Source organism: Emys orbicularis, chromosome 1, assembly GCF_028017835.1.
Source record: "Emys orbicularis isolate rEmyOrb1 chromosome 1, rEmyOrb1.hap1, whole genome shotgun sequence".
NCBI lineage: Eukaryota > Metazoa > Chordata > Testudines > Emydidae > Emys > Emys orbicularis.
The window spans coordinates 142,674,006-142,695,561 of record NC_088683.1 but is presented as its reverse complement, the minus strand read 5'-3'; the positions used below and the strand labels follow the sequence as shown (position 1 = coordinate 142,695,561).

The following is a 21,556-nucleotide window of genomic DNA, read 5'->3' as shown; positions in this document are numbered from 1 at the left end:
AGCTGAACAATTTGCATTAGACCAGGGATGGGCAAACTATGGCCCGTGGGCCGGATCCGGCCCACCAGCCATTTTAATCCGGCCCTTGAGCTCCCGCTGGGGAGCAGGGTCTGGGGCTTGTCCCGCTCCAGCCGGGGAGCAGGGTCGGGGGCCGTTCTACATGGCTCCTGGAAGCAACAGCATGGTCCCGCTCCGGCTCCTACACGTAGGGGCAGCTGGGGGGCTCCACTCTGCACGCTGCCCCCTCCCCAAGCGCCGCCCCTGCAGTTCTCATTGGCCGGGAACCGCAGCCAATGGGAGCTGCATCGGTGGTGCCTGAGGACGGGGCAGCGCTCAGAGCCGCCTGGCCATGCCTCCGCATAGGAGGCAGAGAAGGGACATGCCGCTGCTTCCAGGAGCCGCTTGAGATAAGTGTCGCCTGGAGCCTGCACCCCTTGAGCATCTCCCCAAACCCCTGCCCCAGCCCTGATCCCCCTCCTGCTCTCCAAACACCTCAATCCCAGCCCTGAGCACCCTCCTGCACCCCAACCCCCTCATTCCCAGGCCCACCCCAGAGCCCGCATCTCCAGCCAAAGCCCTCATCCCCCTTTACCCGAACCCCACTTCCTGCGCGCTCTGTAGGTTGGTCCTTGGCTCACCCTCCTAGACTCCAGCCTAGCAGAGCTGCCCTAGACTCCCTCCTACACTCCCTCCTTCACGGGGGCCGTGCTCGAGGAGGCATTAATTGTCAGGGCAAGTCACATTCTCTTTTTCTCTGCTGCTGCGCTTGCCCTGTGCAGGAGGGAGCGGGTTACCCCCAGCCATGCTGTCTGAGGAAAGCGTGGGGTGTTTTGTGGAGCTGGAGCGGTGAGGGGTGCCTGGATCCTCAGCACCAAACCCTCCCTGATCTCAGCACACAGAGCTCCCATTCGGCCTGTCACGTTCTCAGCATCTCAAACGCTGCTCCAAGCACTGGGAGCGCCAGGCCGTGAAATCAGTTATTTCACTGCGTGCAAAGCCCCGGACCTCGTACTGATTGGTGGAGCCTGCTGGCAAAGGGAGACGTGCAGAACAAGGGGAGACAAGAATCCCTGCTGTCAGAGCAGTGCCAGCTGCTGAGGGCTAAGGACCTAGGTTTTGTAAAGGGGGTTCAGAAAGTAGTTTCTGTCAGTACATGTCTCAGCGTCCATCCCTAACTGGCTTTCAGTGTCACTTTACAAACCCTGATGTGACTGTACATGAGAATGTTGCTTACCTGACACGAGCTGTTGCCCAAAAGAGAGTCCTGTGTCTCTGCTGGGTGTGTGGGTGTGGGTGAGGGGGGGTTAGCTAACACCCCCCCCCCGCCCGCCCCCAGGCTGGCCAGCAAAGGTGCTGCAGTTTGGTGTCCTGATCTCCCACAGTGAAACTGTGTTCCTGTGTAGCTGCCCGGTGGCTGAGGGAAGAGGGACATGGCTGCTGGGGAAGCTACATATCAGCACGTAATCTGCGCAGTAATCACTAGCCAGTCCCCCAGTCAGCTGGACCCTGCTTATCAGAAGGCTGCCTGTGTCCCCCAGGTCCTCCGGGTACTCGGGTTTCTCCTGTCACTGTCTTTTCAATGACAACTTGGTTTTTGGATGCAAGCACCCTCCTACTGCACTAGACACCCAGACAAAAGAGCGTTGTGCCAGGCTGAGAGAACCAGAAAGCAATACTGTCTAAAAGGTGAGGGCTGGGTGCTCCACAGTTGCTCCTTGTGTAGGCAGCTGCTCCTCTGTAAAGTGGGTGTTAAACCTTAATCACTAGGCAATTGCGCAACCTTCTAGGGTGATTCTCCCCATGCGCACAGTAGGTGGCTTTGCAGTTACACTGGTTGGATCCACGAGACAAGATATGAGCTGCAGAAGGGAGGTGGCTGAGTCAAAATGGGCATTGTTAGCAAACTGCCCTGCACTTCCTCTCCAGCTGGGTGGCTGGGTTAAGATAGTGTAAGTGGCTGGTGTAATCCCAACAGCAGAGCTGGTCTCCAAGGGTACATTTACACAGCAAAAAAACCCCACGGCAGCGCATCTTAGAGCCCAAGTCAGCTGACTCGGGCTCACGCTATGGGGCTAAAAATAGATGTGTAGACATCCGGGTTCAGGCTGGAGTCCAGGCTCTGAGACCTTGTCCCTCACTGGGTTTCAGAGCCCAAACATCTACACATCTATTTTTAGCCCCGTAGTGCAAACCCTGCAAGCCCGAGTCCATTCATCCAGGCTCTGAGACTTGCTCCTGCGGATATTTTTTCGCTGTGTAGATGTATCCCAAGGGACCCCACTCAGTTACAGTATTTAACAGTGCCGGTCTCCGTGGCTGCTCCTCTGCTATGGCCCCTGGAGAGACATATGCCCCTTTTCATGCTGTGCTCCTGGTATTGCCTTTTAAAAATAAAAGTATTGCCTGGCCTGCAGATGATGGGAATGGTGCTGTGTTTGCCTTTGTTTATCATGGCACTCAGTTACATGGGCACAGTATGTGAAAGCCACTGAGCATCTGTGTCCATACAGCCCATCAGCTGGTAAAGTGGGGCGTCCAAGCAGCCAGCCAGTGCTTGTCAGGAGGGGGCAAGGCTGCTTTGCAGAGTGTTGCACTAGTGCAGACTTGGGGGGAACGTGGCAGGGGCATGGGACTGAGAGCTTTTCCAGAGGGACAGCTTTCCTCTGCAGATTTGCTCAACGTTTGCCTTTGGGAGTGCTTTGTGCTCACTTTCCCATACAGCCAGCTGATCCTGTTCCATCTTGTGGAGCTCCCCACGTGCCCTCAGCAGCAGCACTAGGCTGAGTTCAAGGGCAAGGACAGAGGGGAGGGGAGGTCTAGTTGCAAGGCCTCTCCTGCTCCCCAGCGGAGCTGCTGCCTGCACTTGTGCATCTCTGGAGAATCAAGGGGATGTAAAAGAGGCAATTAAACCACAGGCACCCATGGGCCTGCAGCTGCAGCTCACATTACATGGGGGATCCTAGGATCAGTGAGTGAAACCAGCCAGTCCCACTTACATGTAAACTAGATGTTTAAAATTCATTGCTTGGTAATAGCCAGGGGTGCCCTACAGGGGAAGGAAAGTGATGCAGAAAATAGGATAGTAACAAGATGCTGAAAGTGGTAAATAACCATTAGGCAAAGTTTCAAGGCTGGGCAGAAATGTCTCCTAACATCTCAGGCTAGATACCTTCAGTCCCTCCTGCAACACCAGTGCTATTCCACCTCCCAGTCGCTGTCCAAAGACTGCCACGTGTGTGGGTTGGCGATGGTATTGTAGAGCAACATTCAGTAGTCCTGATTTACACAGCGTCAGTGAGAGCAGAGTCAGACTCACTGTTGTTAGCTTGATGCTGGCCCTTTAACTCGGGGCAATCTCTAGCTCAAGTTGTTAAGTCACAATTCTGGGGGGATATGGAGGGAGAGAGTCAAGGTGGGCTCTTTGGGCCCTGACCACCGTCAGCCTCCCCTCTGTGGGTTTTGGGTAGCAACTCCAGCTGAAGCGGGTGGAGAACATTAAAAGGTTCCTCCTGAAACTGCTGCTGTCACAGAGCCCTTCAGTGGGAGACAGGCCAGGAGGGAAGCTCTCCCTCATTGAGGGGCAGGGGGGAGAAGAGATGCCAATCCAGGCTTCTTCTCTGGGCCTTGTGACCAGTGGCTAGGAGTGGGCAGGACTATGTCTAATAGCAGATCAAAATACTGGCCAAGCACAGGGAGAGGAAGCAGAAAGGAGGCGTGCAGAAGGCCAGAAACAGCAACAAAGACCCCCAGCTTGGGAGGGTAGATTCATTGAACTCCTTCCTTTCCCCTTCCCCCTCTGTGTTGTTTCAGCTGGTCCTCTGCCTCCAAAGATTCAGAGGAGATTGTACCACAGTGACCCACCCCTCCAGGAGAGCAGGGGAAGCAGACTCCTCTAGCTTGTCACACCCTGCCTGACCACAGCCCTAGTGCTTCATTTAGAGGGGGAGAAGGAGATGGGGATGGTGGGCGGACAGTGAGAGATTAGGGAGGCTACAGCCAAATCTCGCCGCTGAGATCTGGGCTAGACAGCAGCATGAACGACATGTGCTTCTGTTCTGTGTCTGCAGGCTGCACTAAAGCGGATGCTGGCTCGGGCCTCTTTGCCCTCTGCACTCTGGACGGTAAGTCCCACTGCTGCCCTTGGATCAAGGGAAGAGGAAGGAAGGGATTGCCAGGGTGTAGCTGAGGCCTGTTACCATTCCAGAGCAGAAGCATGGGCGTAGTTCTAAGGACACACCAGAGGCTCAGTGCTACTGGATTTGGGATGGGATGGAATCAGGCCTCTGAAGTACCCTTAGAGCAGTGATACTCCGACTGAGTCTCAGGAGCTGCAAGTGGCTCGTGTCTCCTGTATGATTTAATTATTAACCAATCAGGATGCTTTAATGATGTTATTAACCAATTAAGTTATCAACTTGCGCTAAGTTATTAACTTATTTGCTGTGAGATTAATATAAACTAAATATTTCCCCGTCATACTGTTTAAATATGATAAGTCCTATAGTAAGTGATACAATGAATTCACACTACTGTGGCTGGTTTGGGTAATGTTGATCACTAATTTGGCTCCTGAACCACTGAAGTCTGAGTAGCACTGCTTTCAAGACATGCAGGAGGATTTGGCAGTCGAGGTTGTTGCACTGACATTGTTCCTTGTCCTCATCTCAAATACATGCTTCCATGTTAGTATGTTATGAGGAGAGGAGAGGGCAAGAGGTCCCCATCCCTCCCTGCACAGGCCTTTGCTCTTGTGCCCGCAGGAGCCGAGAGAAGAGACCTCACCAGAGAGCCAAGCCCTGATTCAGCCAGGTGTGTGAGCACAAGGCTGACTCTAAGCACGTGAGCAGTCCCATTGAAGCTAGGCATGTGCTCCAGTTTCTTGCTGAATCAAGGCCTTGCTCCAGGGGTTGTTCTCGACAGGGAAACGGAAATGTTTTTTCTCAATGAATTATTCCTAGCAGTCGTCTGCACTTCGCTAGTGGGCACCTTGCATCCATGGATTTCAAAGCACTTTATAAAGATTAATTGCTGAAGCCACCCAAAGCTGCCGAGGGAGGGAAGTATTAAATCCACTTCACAAATAGGCAAACTGTGGTCTGGAGAGGGCAGGTGACTTGCCTAAAATCAAACAGCAGGTTCTTAGGAGAGGTGGGACTAAGAACCCAGATATCCCCTGACTCCCAATCCACTGCTCTAACACGCCCTGTGTGAGACTCCAATCATTAACAGAATTTAATGGTCAGGGTCACCAGTGTTGTTAGATGTTTGGCTGCATGCGTGTGTTTTCCTTGTGTGCTGTCCCAGCCCTGCCTAGACAGCTGGCATGGTAGACCTCGAGCGAACCGCCCAATGACCACAATATCCGTTAAGGTACGAAGGCGCCCAGCCAAGTTTATTGTCGACGAAGCCAGTAATAGCACCTGGCAGACTCTACAAGGATATTAAGACATGTATGCCCGTGACAGTGGACGCAGCTCAGTCAGTGGCGGGACTTTCCACTGCCCCCTAGGGCTGGCCAAAGACACTCCCTCTGAGACGCCATTTTATACATCAGTATAAACAAGTTACATATTGGCCCTTTAACATGGTTAGTTGATACCCTCTGACGTAGCCGGTTACCAAGGAAGCACCTTATGCATTTCTATTTATTACACTGTTATCCTGACCTTCTGTTTAGGAGGGGTCAGTGTGTTCCTGTTATTTTTGGGGAATGTTTTTGAACCATCCTTAATATTGGGATGTTCTGGTACCACTTTTTTGGAATGTGTTTGCGTAAGTACTCTGTGCTTAGCACTTTTTAGGAACGATTTTTGCAATATCAGCCCTGTTCTTGCCAGATTTTGTGAACTTGCAAGCAGGCAGCGCCTGACATTTGCTCACAGCCTGACTTTTGCTAACTTTGCTTTATATCAGCAAAGTTTGCCCACTACTTTAGCTCAGGCCTCGTACCAGGTCTCTAATACAAGGGCTTATATTTTAGGCTCTCTTTCTACTACACTGGCATATTCCAAGTCCATTTGCACACTAAGCTGAAATGCCATACAAATAATGCCATGTCTGAAAGCCTCTGGAAAAGAGCAGGGAGGCATGTTCCTTATACCCTTTGAGGTGGTTGGGATGCTGCCAAAAGCAGCAAGGTAAATGAAGTCTTGGCAGAGGCAATGGTGTGTAGTGGATTGAGCATGGGCCTGGGAGCTAGGTTTTCCTGGTCATGTCCCCTGTGATAAAGAAGAGACAGGATTCAGGTGTGATAAATAGAAAGGGGAGGGGATTCTGAATTGAAGCTTTTGGATACAGACAGAATCCTGTGATTCTCACTGGCTCTTTAGCTCCCAGACTGGTGAACTGCCTAAAGTCACCGTGCAGGGTCTCCCTAAATCCTGGCCTACCTCAGCAGTCATGGAAGAGACATGCTGACTATGCTATGGTCCTGAGTTCTAATCCTGACTTTGCTACTGACTTGTGTGGCCGTGGGCAACTCCCTTAACCTCCATCAGACTCAGTGTCCCTCTCTGTAAAATGGGGCTAGTGATACTTACTGACTCCACAGGGTGTTGTGAGGATTAATTAGTGTTTATTCCGTGCTTTGTCTCACAGACACACCTCCTCTGCGAGTCACAATCTCCTAGCAACATCCTTGTGCCAGCTACAACAATTGCTGACATGGGAGAGAAACGTTAGGAAAGTATCAAGTGTGTTTTAGCTTCTCTTAATGTAATTTGGCAGCTGGGAACATAAAGGAGAGGCAGCTCCACGTGATCAGCCAGCTCTCTGCAGACTCCAGCTAGAGCTCCCCAGATCCCCAGCGATCCATGAGTCACGGCTGGGGAACCTCTGGCATAAGCAGTGTCTGATTTGAGATGTTAGGGCTCATTGTGTGTCTGTATCTTATTCTGAGAAAGCATTTCTGTCCATTTCCCGGCTGTCTCAGAGTTCAATCCAATTAGCAGAGCTGTTGCCATTTTTCCTCTGAATCTCCAGCTACTGCTGACAAGCTAATGGGTCATCATCGTTTCCGGAGATGAGAGACAGCGCTGTGTGTGTCAACCATAGCCTGCACTACAGGGCTGCTTCTCCCTGGGAGTTCGCAGATGGAAGCCTCTGGATGGGGCCCAGCGCGTTGCTGGGGGACACCACGGTCCCCAGTGATATTCTTACAGGGTCAGGCTCTGCTGCATGTCATAGGGATAGGGGATGTTGGCACCTCACCTTGCTTTGTTCTGAAGTCTGCACGGCTATAAACAGTAAGCCTGGAGTTCCTGAGGTGGCCTGGGCATGTTCAAAGATCCTCCTCCCCAGGGCCAGAGCATGTTTGACTCAAATACTGAAAAGTACCCCTAGCAGCACAGCTGTGGGGGAGGGGCTTACGCCCTCCCCCCCCATCCCCCGCAGATCCAGGGTGCTGACTCCTTTGTGGTAAGATGTTGTCTAAGCGTCTCCTTCCCTTCAGGAACGTTGAAGCTCATGGAGGGGGCGGATAAGCTGCTGTGGTCCGTGCAGGTTGATCACCAGCTCTTTGCTCTGGAAAAACTGGATGTTACTGTGAGTATCAATGTGAACAGAGCAAAGACCAGCACTGGGAGAGGGCGACTAGGGGTGGAGACACTGAAATGCGTCTTTGCCATCTCCCTCACGGAAGAGAGAGCAGGGCATCCTGGGATTGTCCCATGTTCTCATAGAAAGCCCAAGAAAATAGAGCCTGTACCACAAACCCCACAGGCACTGTAGTCACTCAGCTAAGGAGCTGGGCTCTGACAGTATTACACTGTATAGTCTTTCCTCTTCCTTCCTTGCTGCCTGTCTTGTTCTCTGAGTTGAATGATTTTGCTCCCTGTTGTTAGGCGGAATAAGGAATGGGATGAAGAATAATATTATAATGCCAGTGTATCAATCAGTGGTGCAGTCTGCCGTGGATATTGTGTGCAATACTTTTCATCCCATCTCCAGAAGGAGGTGCAGAACTAGAGGGGGTTCAGAGAAAGGTGATGAGAGCAATCAAAGGCCTGGGAAAACTCTCCTATGAAGACAGATTTAAAAGATTGGGATTGTTACCTTGGCAGATAAGAGAGGAGATGCTGAAAGTATATAAAATAATGAATGGCCTAGAGAAGGTAGATCTGTTGTGTCTGTCTCATAACACACACACATGGGGACATTCAATTAAATTAAAATGTGGGAAATTCCAACTGAGAAAAGGAAACACTTTTTTCACACCATGAGTAATTAGACTGTGGAACTCACTGGCACATGAAGTTGTTCAAGCCAAGAACTTAACAGAATTCCAAAAGCAATTGGACATTTATGTGGCTCTCAAGAGCATCCAGAGTTATAATTAATGTTGCCACACATTTGGAAGGAATATTAAACCTTGTGCCTCAGGGCTTAAAGTATTAGACACCAGAATGAGACCTATATGGGGCAGGTTACCTCCAGCGTTCTTGCACCTTCCTCTGCAGCACCTGGCTCTGGCTATGGTCAGAATCAGCACACTGGGCTAGATGGATCTTGGGTCTCATCCAGTATGGTAATTCCTATGTTCCTGTTCTCCGGAAACCCTCAAAAACCTGACTCTCTCATCCTCCAAAGAGGGAGGGTCAGACTGAGATGCTTGTAGGTGAATAAGGCAGCCGGGAAGTGTTTGGGGCTCTTGTGGGGGAAGGAGGAGGAAGCAGTCACTAGTAGGGAGTCAGGATGCTTGTCAAGGATTGAGGTGGGAGAATGAGGGGTTGAGAGCACATGGGACGGGGAAGGAAGTGACTGGCCCCACCTATAGTTTGTATTGTAGGGTAGACTGAACCTAGAGAGGCCACTGGCACAGGGAGAGCCCAGATGCCTTTTCCCTGAGAACAGATTATCTGTATCCCTTATCAGGAGATTATCCAGCTGTGTGCTGGGAAGCTGCATTGAGCACAGGTTATATCAGAGGGTAGGAATGGATGCTGCTTGCTGTGGGCTGCTGGGATTCCTGTGTATCTCTCTGGATGCCTTATGCCTGTGCTAATCAAAGCTCTTCCCACTCCCCCACCTGTCCGACTCTGGCAGGGCAATGGGCATGAAGAGGTGATTGCCTGCGCCTGGGATGGCCAGACGTACATCATCGACCACAATCGGACTGTGGCCAGATTCCAAGTGGACGAGAACGTCAGCGCGTTCTGTGCTGGTGAGTGGCCTGCCTGGCGCCTACATCTGAGACACGCAGGCCTGGCTGTGAACTGAGCTGCTGACTGTGCTCCATGAAATATGTCACTGCTGCGCCGAGAGAGGCGGAAGCCCCTTGATTCTGTATCCTGCCCTGCTGGGTGGGTGACTGTGTGGGAAGCCCAGCTGATCTCTTCATATTGCTGCAGGGAAGAGGCCTGGTGAGAGGGAGGGATGCTAGGAGACCCAGCCCTGATGAAGCACAGGTTTCCTGCTGCCTTGTGCCACTTTTACCTCCTGCTGACCCCCCGTGGGTGCTGTGTCCCCTGAAGTCAGCTGGTGAGACCCTGTCCCATCAGGGTTTTTTCACTGGTTTTCTCTGTTCCCCCCTAAAGGCACATTTGTCCACAGCTGGATTGCTCAGGCACGCACTGCATAGACAGCCTCCTCCTGCCGCCATGTGACTAAGGGTCCATCAGGGAAATGCTGCACACCAAAGTCCATGTCTCTCAGTAAAGTGCACCTCAGCTCACCAGTGTACTAGCTGGTAGCCAGAGACTTTCTACCCCATCTTAGAACAGCAGCACAGTTGGGCACAGAGGGGAGAGTTAGGCTACTCCATTGTGTTTGCCTTACCCCACCCTGTGCCTTCTGATCTCCCATGGCCTCTCCCTTACTTGTTTTCCCAAGTTACCTCTTCATTTCCTCTGCTCTTCACTAACTGCTGGTGGCTCCCTCCCTGGCTTTCCCCAGGCCTCTATGCATGCAAAGGAGGCCACAATAGCCCCTGCCTGGTTTACGTCAGTTTCAACCAGAAGATCTACATCTACTGGGATGTGCAGCTGGAGAGAATGGAATCCACCAACCTGCTGAAGATACTAGAGACCAACCCAGAATACAGGGACCTTCTGCAGCAGCTGGGCGTGGGTGAGCATTGCACAGTCTGCAGATATGCAGTGAGAAGGGGGATGGGATAATGGGAGGATCTGTACGTGGTGGTGATAGCTGGGGCTCCTAGGTACCTTACTGGGGCTAAAACGCTTCTCACTGGTGGTAATACCGCTCTTTCTCTGCCTCACTCATAGATGGAGATGATGTCTCGGCTGTCAAAGATCTGATTCACAAGACCCTGTACTTCCCAGAAAAGCAGCCACAGAACAGCCCTTGCCAACATCGGGGCCCTGCTGGAGCAGACTCCTCCAGTCACCCCACCGTTGCCCAAGACTCGTGTACATAATAGCACCTCTGCTCACAGTAGTGACCTTTCTTTAGATGTTGGCTGCAGTCAGGCATTCATGTTGCACCAAGCTCAGTGTGTATCTGGGATCAATGAGATCCTTCCCTCCTCGTCAGTCTAGGCTTCCAGCGAGCTAGCAGCCGCAGACAAGGCACTGTGTTAGAATTAGCCTTCAGGTCAGGGGTGAGGTAAGGTGAGCGCTTGGGTGCTGGTTTTATCATTGAGGGATGGCGAGTTCATTGCCCCTATAGTTGAAGCAATGAGGGTCCAGTTCCTTCTGTTCTCTGGGGTGCCACCATTAGTATTAAACTCTTAGCAGCCATGTTCTCTGCTGGTCAAAGAGTTGTGCTTCTGAAGGGGAAACAGAGAGCAGCAAACTTCAGTCTAGTCTTGGTACGTTATTTGTGCGGTACCTGTGGAGCTGATCCCCTGAGTTCCTAGCAGCATAGGAATGGGGGATTAGCTTGTGGTAGAGAGGGCTTTTTGGTTGTCAGGGGTTTTTATCACATGTCCACATGCATGAATCACTAGACAGGCCTGCAGCATTACCCCCGCTTCAGTTCTGACACTCCCCTTGATCCTAGGCCTCCTCTCACAGCAGCAGCTTTCTTCCGAGGTGTGATCTCACACACAGAGGTGACTTGTTTCCCATGGTACTAATAACAAGGAGGTGTGTGGCTGATGCCTGAAGAAAACTAGGCAGCTCCAGCAACAGCGCTGGCAAAAGGAACCCAAACTGCTCTTGGTAGGAATGCAACCAGGAGAAAGTTGAACCCTCATTCTGGTCACTCACATAAAGACTGTGGGCCAAGCTCATCCCTGGGATGACTTTACACAGAGCAGTCAAGAACTGGACAATAAATTGAATCCATTCTAAACGTTGTTCTGTGATGATGACCAGCCTTGCAGCCAGTAGTGCCACTGTGCCTCCCAGCCTTGCACATCTGCGGCAGCTGCAGTAGTGCTACTCGGCCTTCCACCACTGGACACCTGGAACAGCTAGAAAGCGCATCGTTTTGCTTTCCAACCCTGCTCGTGTGTAATAGCTAGGAGGAGCAGGCACTCCACTTTCTGCCACTGCAAAGCTTGGGGGCATGCTACTCCAGGTCCAGCACTGCACAGGGGGGAAAGGTGGCACTGCACCTTCTGCACGTCTGCTCTGCTCTGCTCTCTCCAGCCCTTGAACATCTCTGACTACTGTGCCTCCTTCAGTCCAGCGCCAATCTCAACTCATTAAGAGGAGACCAGCAGGCAAACCTGCTGCTCTGCATCCGTTATCATCTCTCATCCATGTGATGTTTTATTTAACACGCATAATGGATGGAGCTTTCCTCCCATGCCCCACCACAGAGAGATTTGGATCTGACTCCGAGCAAATATAATTAATTCAATGATCGCCCCTTAGCAAATGATAACATGTAAGGATCCCACAAGCTGTTGGGCTCCTGCTGCGCCATGTTCTGAAAAACACCCTTGAGCACCTCAGCAGGGAGACTGAATTCCCCACTCCTTTCAGGAGAGTGGAAGTACCTGCCTGCCAGGGGTAGAGGCCTAGGGTTGGAACAGACAGATTTGGGTGGGGGTGCGGTGTGGAGCATCTGATTATTAGACAATAAACCTTGGCTCCTGTGAGTATTTTCTGTCCATAGATCTCAAAGTGTTTTAGAAAGGAAGGTTCTCCCCATTTCTCAGATATGGAAATTGAGGCACAGAGAGGTAAAGTCCTCTGCCCCAGGCCACACCAAGGAGTCAGTGACAGAGCTGGGAACAGAAGTAAGTTTTCCTAATTCCCAAATCCTGTGCCTTCTCCACCAGACTCTGCTACATGGCTACAGAGAAAGAAGGTTTTCTCTCCCCCATGTAACCAGCACAGGGGACGGCATTATGGGCATAATTTTCAAAAGTGCTTAAGGCCCAGAAATCAGTGGGGGTTATGTCCCTGAATACCTTGTAAGGGTCTGGGCCTAAGTGACTTAAGAACTCAAGTCCCATTGATTTTTTTGAAAATATTGCGGTCTGTGGAAAGGGAAGGTTTGGGGTTTTGAGGCACTCTCCTGCACAAACTGAAACCAGGGCTGTAGGACTTAGACCAGTTGATTCTTCCCAAGAGATGATTCTATGGGAAGCATCTAGTAAGGGGATGAAGCTGTGGGGATTGTTATCCAAGGGCTTGTCTTCACTAGAACATGTCCTAGAACACAGTACTGAGCAGGACTTTGCAGGTGCTGTAAACAGGAACCGGCCAGGCTTCACACCGTGTCAGCTGATGATGGCGTAGTGGTAACCACTCCTCAGGGCTCTGTGTTTAACTTTCTGTAGTTTCTAATGGATACAAGTTCCAACAAGGTTATAAAACATGCCATAGTTTAGCACCCTCGTGCTACCTCCAGGTTCCAAGCCAGTTATGGGCTCCAGCCCCAGCACAGTCGGGCCTTGCAGAAGACTCAATGATCTTTGTTTCAAACACAGCCAAAACTCAGCACTCCCAGCCTGGCTTCTGAGGCTGGGCATTGAACAGTAGTACAATTCCATCTCTGTATAAGTGGTGGAGAAAGCTCCTGCCAGAGATGTTGGTCTGATCTAGGGTTGACAACTTTCTAATTACACAAATCCAAACACCCTTGCTCTGCCCCTTCGAAGCCCTGCCCCTACGAGCCCCCGCCCTGCTCACTCCATCCCCCCTCCCTCCGTTGCTCACTCTCCCCCATCCGCGCTCACTTTCACTGGGCTGGGGCTGAGGGGTTCGGAGTGTGGGAGGGGGCTCTGGGCTGAGTCTGGGGCAGGGGGTTGGAATGCAGGAGAGGGTGCAGGCTCTGGGAGGGAGTTTGGGTGCAGGAGGGGGCTCTGGGCTGGGGTAGGGGGTTGGGGTGCAGGAGGGGGTGCAAGGTGCAGGCTCCAGCCAGGAGGCGCTTATCTCTGGCAGCTCCTGGTCGGCGGGGCTAAGGCAGGCTCCGTGCCTGCCCTGGCCCTGTGCCACTCTCAGAAGCGGCTGGCATGTCCGTGTGGCCCCGGGGGGGGGGGGGAGAGGGATGACAGGTAGTTCCCTCCCCCCCGGGGCTGCAGGGACGTGCCAGCCACTTTTGGGAGCGGCGCAGAGCCAGGGAAGGCAGGGAGTCTGCTTTAGCCCCGCTGTGCCACTGGACTTTCAGCACCTAAAATCTCCCAGTTTGGCTTCAGTAGCTTCCAGAAGATAGGGCGTGATTCCGGGAGACTCCCGTCGAAACCGGAAGGGTTGGCAACCCTAGTCTGATCCCAGGGAACATTCATCCAAGTCCCTGGAGTGGAATAAAGTGGCAAAAATAGCTACATTCCCCACAGGAACCCAGAGGAGCTCTGAAGGAGCCTGTGCTGTTACAGAGGAGGAGGAAGGTTCTGCTGCATGTATCAGATATTTTCGCCCTAGCTGTGCCTATGTGGTTTCAATTTGTTGTATTTTCGAACGAGTGAAAGTGGCACCGAGAGAGGCTCCAATGGAGCTGGGCTCTGCTAAGCTGATTTTCTACACAGGCTTCCTCAGAGCACCTCTGCCAATGCACCTCTGTCCTGACTTGCGGCACCCCCTGCTATTTCACTCCAGCGTATGAAATGCCAATCCTATAGGACTCCGATGATTTTGTTATGTGGGCACATAGCCGCTTGTGACAGAAATGAGCCCCCTCCCCCCATTTGGCATGCAATTCCACACAGATATACACATACTCCCAGTCCCACACATGCTCTTGTGCAAGGCCGTCCTTACCCATACACAAACTGCGCAGCTGCGTAGGGCATCAGGAAATTTGGGGCACCAAATTGCCCCATATTTCCTGGTGCCCTACACAGCTGCGTGCTGCTCCAGCGGCCAGCCCAATCCCCCGGCCGGCTGAGCTGGCCAGGAAAGCTACTTGCACCCCGCACCCACTCCACCCCTTCCCCATAGCCCCCGCCCCTGCTCTGCCCCCACCCTGCCCCCACTCCACCCCTTCCCCTGAGCTATGTCCCGGGGGACTGCAGCAGGGGTCAGGCGCGCCCTGCACTCATCGGGCGGCAGGAAGTGGAGCAACCTGGCCCCAGCCCACTCTGCTCTGCTGGCTCGTGCTGGGGGGCAGTTTTCCCCCAAGCCTTCTCCTGCTCCTGCCCCCCCACAGACCTTGAGTGCAGCCCCCCCACCCCATGGAGGCTTGGGGCCAGCCCCCCCACCTGCAGGGGAGCTGCGTAGGGCATCACAATGTCTAGGGATGCCCTGCTCTTGTGCACATGGCTGTAACACTTCTTTTGTGTGAGTGCTTTCTCACACACACACACCAACATAGAGCAGTCATGAAAAGACTATTCTACACAGATATAGCCCTGTTTCTGCATGGCCGCAGCTTGGTGCCTCTTATCAAGCTCTGGTCCCTGCGTATCCCACTTTGGTTGGCAGGAGTTGCTAGCAGCAAAATGTCCCAGCTCTGATTACATCTCATTCTCCCGATGGGGCCCCAGGCACCAAAGGGTTCCCACAGCCTGCTACCAGGAACACTCCATCTGCCAACACCAGGGTCAGGCTGGCAGAGCTTCCAACTACGGAGCCCAGGCTGTGGCAGGGCGGTCAGCGGGCTCTTCTAAAGCATTCCCAGCGGCCTGACTGCAGAGCAGCTGTTTGCAGAGCCGGGTCAATAACAACAGAGAATGACTTGGTTCTGGCTGCCCACTTGAAGCAGAAATCTTTATTAACAACACAGGAGACAAGGGAGCACAAATGACTGCATTGATACCATGGATGCAGCATGTTCATACAAAACAAGACCCTGCCACGCAGGTCAAACTGTTGCCAAGGAAGAGAGCCAAGTGTAGCTGCTGTGGGACAGGAAACTGAGTAAGGCAGAGAGGGGCTCATGCAGAGATATGACCCTTTGATGGGGACCTGCTTCCAACCAGACTGGGCAACATGTACCCAAATGAAATCTGAACAAGGGCAAGTGCGAGCCACTCAGCATGACGCTCTGACCTGTAACCCCCCTCTCCCACTGATGAGCTTGGTAGAGAGGTCACATGAGTACAAGCACTTGAGGACCTGCTGCTGAGGACTGCGTTGTCCAAAAGACAGGGAGGGCCTCATTTACAAACACAGCGCTCTAAAGCTGGTGGTCTACTTCTTAAGCAAAAAAAGTTTTCACTCCAAAATGGCCCCAATCTAAAATTTTCATGCAAAATTGTCTATTTCACAGTTTATCTGTTTTCCATTTCTTTTGATGTTTTTATCAGTTTTTTCCCCTTTTCCCCTCTCTCCTTGTCTTTTCGGTCATTTTCAACAATCAATTCCCCCCCCCCAAAAAAAAAGGGGGGAAGAGAGATATGGGGGGGAGAAGGAAAAACTTAAAAACTGATGAACAAAAATATCAGAATTTTTTGGGGGGTGAAATTGTTTTTCCATTTTTTCAACCAACTCTAGATTGTTCCTAGCACTCAAAGCCAGTGGACGCTCCTGTTTACTCCCTTCTTTCTCCTGCTCCCATTACGGGCGCAGGAGGATGGGCGAGGATAAGAAAACCTTGCACAAAACAGGAGCATTGTCTCCTGCTGAGAGGACCAGAGCAGTGTTTATATTGCCTTCATGCCAAGTGACGCCTTCCCCCTCTCTTCATGTCCCAACCCAGCAATCGATGGTGGCAGCCCCACATGAGTCTAACTGCCATAACTTCCATTAAAGTGTGGCTCTACAATGAAAAGTGACTGACCATGGCCCCTTCTTCCCAGGGTACGTTCAAGTCATGTTTGCTGCTCGTAGCGCTTTTTGGCCCCTGTTCGCCATGCAGAGCCAGCACAGCTGAGAGTGGGAGCTGGATTCTATTCCTGCCTTGCTAAGTTATGATCAGTTACAGCTGTGCAAATCCACTGATGGCACTAGGACAGAATCTTTATCACAGGTGATGACAGAGGAGAAAGAACGAGCCAAGCTTGACTAAGATCCCAGGGCAGTTTGCAGGGCTGGCACTTAGGCCCAGATCCCTAACTGAAACCAACAGAAGTTAGGATCTGGACCTTACCGACCACAGTTCAGGGTGCTCAGTTTACAAACAAAAAGATTTTTTTTCCTGAGAGATGATCAACATGGATGCCCATGATGCTGCTTTTAACAGTGTTCAGAGTCCAATTGCCTTTTAATACTTCTGGATGCTTCCCAGCTGAACACCATCGAGGCTGCAAGTCTGTGCATACAGCTGAGAGTTCCCTAGCTCCTTGAGCACCAGGGGGTTAAACAGCACCCCCTGTGGTACACATGTGCATAACCAAACGTCTGGCATTTAGAGATGCTGTAGATCAGTGGTCTCCAAACTTTTTTGATCGTGCACCCCTATCAGTAAAAAAATTTTGAGCATGCACCCCCTGCCGCGTCGGCTCTACCATTTTTGCCAAAGCAAAAAAAAAAAAAAAGCCGCTCGGACTCCCGCCCAAACTGACAAAGCAAATTTTAAAAAAATGCGCTCCTGCCGCGCACCCCCAAGGATCCTCTTGCGCACCCCTGAATGATGGCTGGGATCATAGAGTTTAAGGCTGGAAGGGACCACTAGATCATCTAGTCAATAGGTGGACCGTGGGCCAAGTCCAGACTGCCAGGTGCTTTTGAACAGACCCCAAAATCTTTTTATTATTATTTATTATTATTTTCTCTGGAGTCTGGACCTTGACTATGCCTTGACCAAGAAATTTGGACCTAGACAAAAAATAATTGCTGAGTCTAGTCTGACCTGCTCACAGGCCACCAGCACCACCCAGCACCCACACACTAAACCCATCAACTGAAATGAGACCAAAATATTACAGCCCACAGGAGACTAGACTATAATGTGCCACAGGCAGAGAAAAGAAGGGACCAAGTGCACCAGTGCCCAAGCCTCCTGCAATGGCAGGGAAATGAGTAAGTGAGATATACCCAGATAATCTTGGCAAGCAACCTGCACCCACACGCTGCAGAGGAAGGCAAATCCCCCTGTTCCCCCCAAGCTACCTGCCAATCTGACCTGGGGGGATCGGTTAGATCCTGAGCATGTGAGCAAGACCCAGCCAGCCCAGCCCCTGAGAGAGAGAATGCTCGGTGCCATCTCAGAGCCCCTGGCCCACCCTGCCCAGTGTCCCATCTCCAGCCATGGCCATCCCTGATGTTTCAGAGGAAAGAGATAAAAAACCTCCCAGAATACATTGGGGGGGGGGGCAGATCCCTTCCTGACCCCTTTAAGTGGTTGGCTGAAGCCCTGAAGCCCGAGCTTTAGGAACACAGGACATAAATCAGAAGTGAGCCCCAGGGCTGCTTAGCTGTGCCCCCCCCCCCCCCCCCATCACAAGCACCCCCACCATACAATCACACTCATAAATTCATCCAGCTTTCTCTTGAAACTAATGCATTTGTTTCCCCCCACAACTCCAACTGGGAGGCTGTTCCAGAACCTCACCCCTCTGATGGGTAGAAACCTTCTTCTCATTTCCAGCCAGAATTTGTTCATGGCCAGTTTATATCCATTTGTTCTTGTGCTAGCATTGTCCTTTAGCTTAAATAGCTCTTCACTTTCCCTGGTAGTTATCCCCTTAATGTATTTATAGTTCATAGTAAAATCCTGCTTCAAATATTAATTCTTGATCTGTTTTCCTGTCCAGTGACAGAGGCCTTTAGTCTTTGGTGCCTTTCAGGAAAACAGGGATGACTAAGCACTGGCAATGGCTCTAGGAGAAAAAACATTTGTAAATGTACTTGAGCCTTTTCCAGAGTTAAACTAGTATTAAGCCATCATCAGCATTGCCAACCCTAAGGGGTCAAACATGCGTCAGGCCCCTGAAAATTATGGGATTGGCTTAAAAATCATGAGAGTTTACAATTAATCTATTTGGGCTTCTTTGTCACCTGGTTTTTGAGACTTTAGTTTTTGAGTTACTGCACCATGAAACTGACTTTTTAAAAAAAAATCAAGCTGAGGTTCTCATGTCATCAAATGACTCCAGGAGCTGGGGCTTTAAGAAGAACACCAACCGTGCAAAACGTATGATGAAATGGTGAAAGTTGGCAACGCTGCCTCATTTGATGTTGTCATGGGAGGGTGGAGCCCAGCGGGGAGAAGGGCAGAGGTTCCATTTCTGATGCAAAGGAAAGGAGGCATTGAGAGCTCGGGTCACACCATGATTCAGTTCCCAATGAAGGTGGGGAGCCAAGGAAGTGGCAGAAGGGATCCCAACCCATTGCATTCAGGCCTGCAGCTCTCACTGCTTGTATTGCTGCTGCCCTTTATGAGTTGGGGCTGGGTCAGGGTTTGGCAATCCAGACAGTGCTGGGGGGAAATGCTGCAGTAGTTATCTACAAAAGGGTCCACAATGTTCAGGGAGAAGGTCAATGCCAGAGGGCAGAGTGCTGAGTAACCTGGAGGAAGTACCAGACATTCGACTGATACAGTAGGGAGGAGAGTGGAAGAGCACGTCTGCTGCCATGGAACTGATTACAAATTGGGGATTAGAATCCCCCACCACTGATGTAGGAATCAAGCAGAATCACCCTCAACACAATTGACACGGAGATTGCATGCAAGCACGTGAACATGTATGATTCCTACGGGAGGAGGAGAGGTGAGAGCAGAAAGGCAAAGGCACAAAATCAGGGAATACTAGCAAAGGAAACAAGAAACCATCATTATAATATTTATGTGGGAAGCAAGAGGACGACAGAAAAGGGCAGGTCTGCTACTTACCGATGGGGGCGGGGGAGAACAAACAAACAAAGGCAGCAGCTGACATGGTTCATTATGGAGAGGAACAGAGGGTCCTGTGGCACCTTAAGACTAACAGAAGTATTGGGAGCATAAGCTTTCGTGGGTAAGAACCTCACTTCTTCAGATGCAAGAGGAAGAGATTACAGAATAGCCAAATAACCTAAATGTATTCACAGCCATAGGGCCTGGTGAAATTCACCCCACCAAGCAATCGGAATTAGCAGAAGTATCCGAACCTTTGATGATTGTATTTGAGATCTGAAGAAATGTGAAGCCTGTGGAAGGGTAGAGAAGGAGCAAAGGATGCTCTGAAGGAGAGCAAAGGAGGGGGATTCCCAGGCTTTACAGATGAGTAAATTTAACTGCAATACTTGGCATATTGCTCCAACAGCTAATAGAGCAGCCAACTACTGAGCACCTACACAAAAATAAGTGATAAATAATAGGCAAAGTAAATTTGTCAAAGAAAAATGATGCCAATTTACCATCGGAACCAATCCTTCTCCCATTAAAATCAGTGCAAATCTTCCCATTGACTTCAGTCTGAGCTAGAGAGGGCTCTTAGGTTTTGTTTGTTTGTTTGATGAAATAAACTTAATGGATAAAGGAAATGCAGTGGACATAATAGCTATTGCTTTCAACAGGTTATTTGATACATTTCCACAAGCCATCCTTTGAGTGAAACTCAAGAATTATGGACTAGATGAGTTGCTACAGGATGGGATATAAAAATGAATAACATTTAACAAATTGTATTCATTCAAGAGTCAATGTCAAATTTGAAGGAGGTTCCAATCCCAGTCAATATTGTCATTAAAGATTCAGATGCACAAACAATACAGATCCAGGAGGGACTGCAGAGGGATAGGATCATAATGCAGGACAATCATGACACATATGAGACGAGGCCTTTAAATCATTGGTATTATTCAGGAAAGATATGTAGAGTGCTTCACATAGGAAGGAATCATCAGATGCACAATTGCAAAACAATGAACGAGGCAACCATGCTACAGAAAAAGAGCTGCAGGATATAATGGGTGATGAACTGAATAAGAGTCAACGGTCCAACACTGCTATTAAGAGGGGCATGTGCCATTCTGAGTCGCATTGACAGGAGTATTATATATAAAATTAGCAGGGTAATTATTCCACTCTTCTTAGCACTGGTTAAGCCTCGGAGTCCTGCATCCAGTTTAGGGCAATCCTTTTACCAAAAAAAAAAAAGACAAATAAACCGGAGAGCTCAAATGAGCACAGGAGAAATAATAAAATGTTTGACAAGTGAGACCCACAAAGAGACCCAATTAGGTCCAGGAAGAAGATGGCAGAGAGGGGACGTCGGAACCATCTACAAGTGGATGAAGGGATGTTATGAAGAGGGCTGGCATCAGTTATTCTCATTAGTCGCTGAGGAGAAAAGATGTAACTGGGCACAAATTGTAGAATAGAAAATTTTAGTCAAAGATTAGAAACAAAAATTAACCAATACACCCATTTGGGAATGGCGCAAGCTGCCCAGAATGGTGGCGGTGTGTCTGTCCCTTGAGACTACATACTCATCTATCAGCGATGCTTTTAGGGTAATGAAATCAGGCCTGCCTGTATGAAGAAGAAATGACTAAGTGACCCACCAGAGGTCCTGTCCATCCCAGATGAGTTCGTAACTCTGTGACCTGAGCCGATACTGGGAATTAGTCGGGTTCTTTGCTTTCATGCAGGAGACGTAGTCAATGGGGTGTGGAAGTCCAGTGGTTGAAGTTGATGGTGTCTCTGTGTCGAATCGCCAGGGACCAGGAGGAGAGCTGATGGCAGGTGTAGGCCTGGAGTTCATGTGGTATCTAAGTTGAATCCCTGGAGCTCAGAGTGAAGAAGCAGAGTTGATGGGTGTGTAAATCTGGTGACGGGAGCTCATGGCTGGCAGGGGTGTCAGCCCAGTTACTATGGTTAACAGGGGGAGAGACTAGCACTTGAGCTCATACAATACAGAGTCTAGTAGCTAAGGCTGGCTGGCCAGGCCTGGCGCCTGTGTATGCTCAACACTCCCAGGGTGTTTCAGCTCTGCATTTCCTAGAAGTCTTCCTGCTTTGAATGAAAACTCTCAAAATGCAGTGACTGCAATTTAAGCTGCTTCCAGTAAAATCCTTCCAGTCTGCTCTGAGCCAGTGCAGGGTAATGAAATCCAGCTCTCCAGAGGACAGGGAGGATTGGCCACAGGGCCCTTCCCATGCAGCATGGGAAACAGGGGCCCCTCCTGTCCAGATAGATCTGCGGCCAAAAGGGAAGGGAAACTTTTAAAACAATCTTCAGAGGCTTTAGAAGAAGCCACCATCTCTCTGCAGGCAGAACCCCTGGAGACTGCTCGCAGTGACACTTCCTATGTTATCAATACATGGCAGTGTAAAAAGAAGTCACTAAAAGGGCAGAAGCAGAGACCAGAGAGAGAACGGGGACACAGAGAGAAATG

The 21,556-nt window shown here is 50.5% G+C and overlaps 1 protein-coding gene across 1 annotated transcript in view; it reads left to right on the top strand.

The window, feature by feature from the left end:
* ITFG2 (integrin alpha FG-GAP repeat containing 2) overlaps positions 1-21,556 on the top strand; it is a 47,036-nt gene that overhangs the window by 7,220 nt on the left and 18,260 nt on the right. The window contains exons 8-12 of the mRNA XM_065422854.1: positions 4,068-4,121; positions 7,451-7,542; positions 9,043-9,160; positions 9,892-10,065; positions 10,224-10,367. Of these exons, the coding sequence (XP_065278926.1) occupies positions 4,068-4,121; positions 7,451-7,542; positions 9,043-9,160; positions 9,892-10,065; positions 10,224-10,367 (582 nt within the window). The remainder of the gene's footprint in view (positions 1-4,067; positions 4,122-7,450; positions 7,543-9,042; positions 9,161-9,891; positions 10,066-10,223; positions 10,368-21,556) is intronic.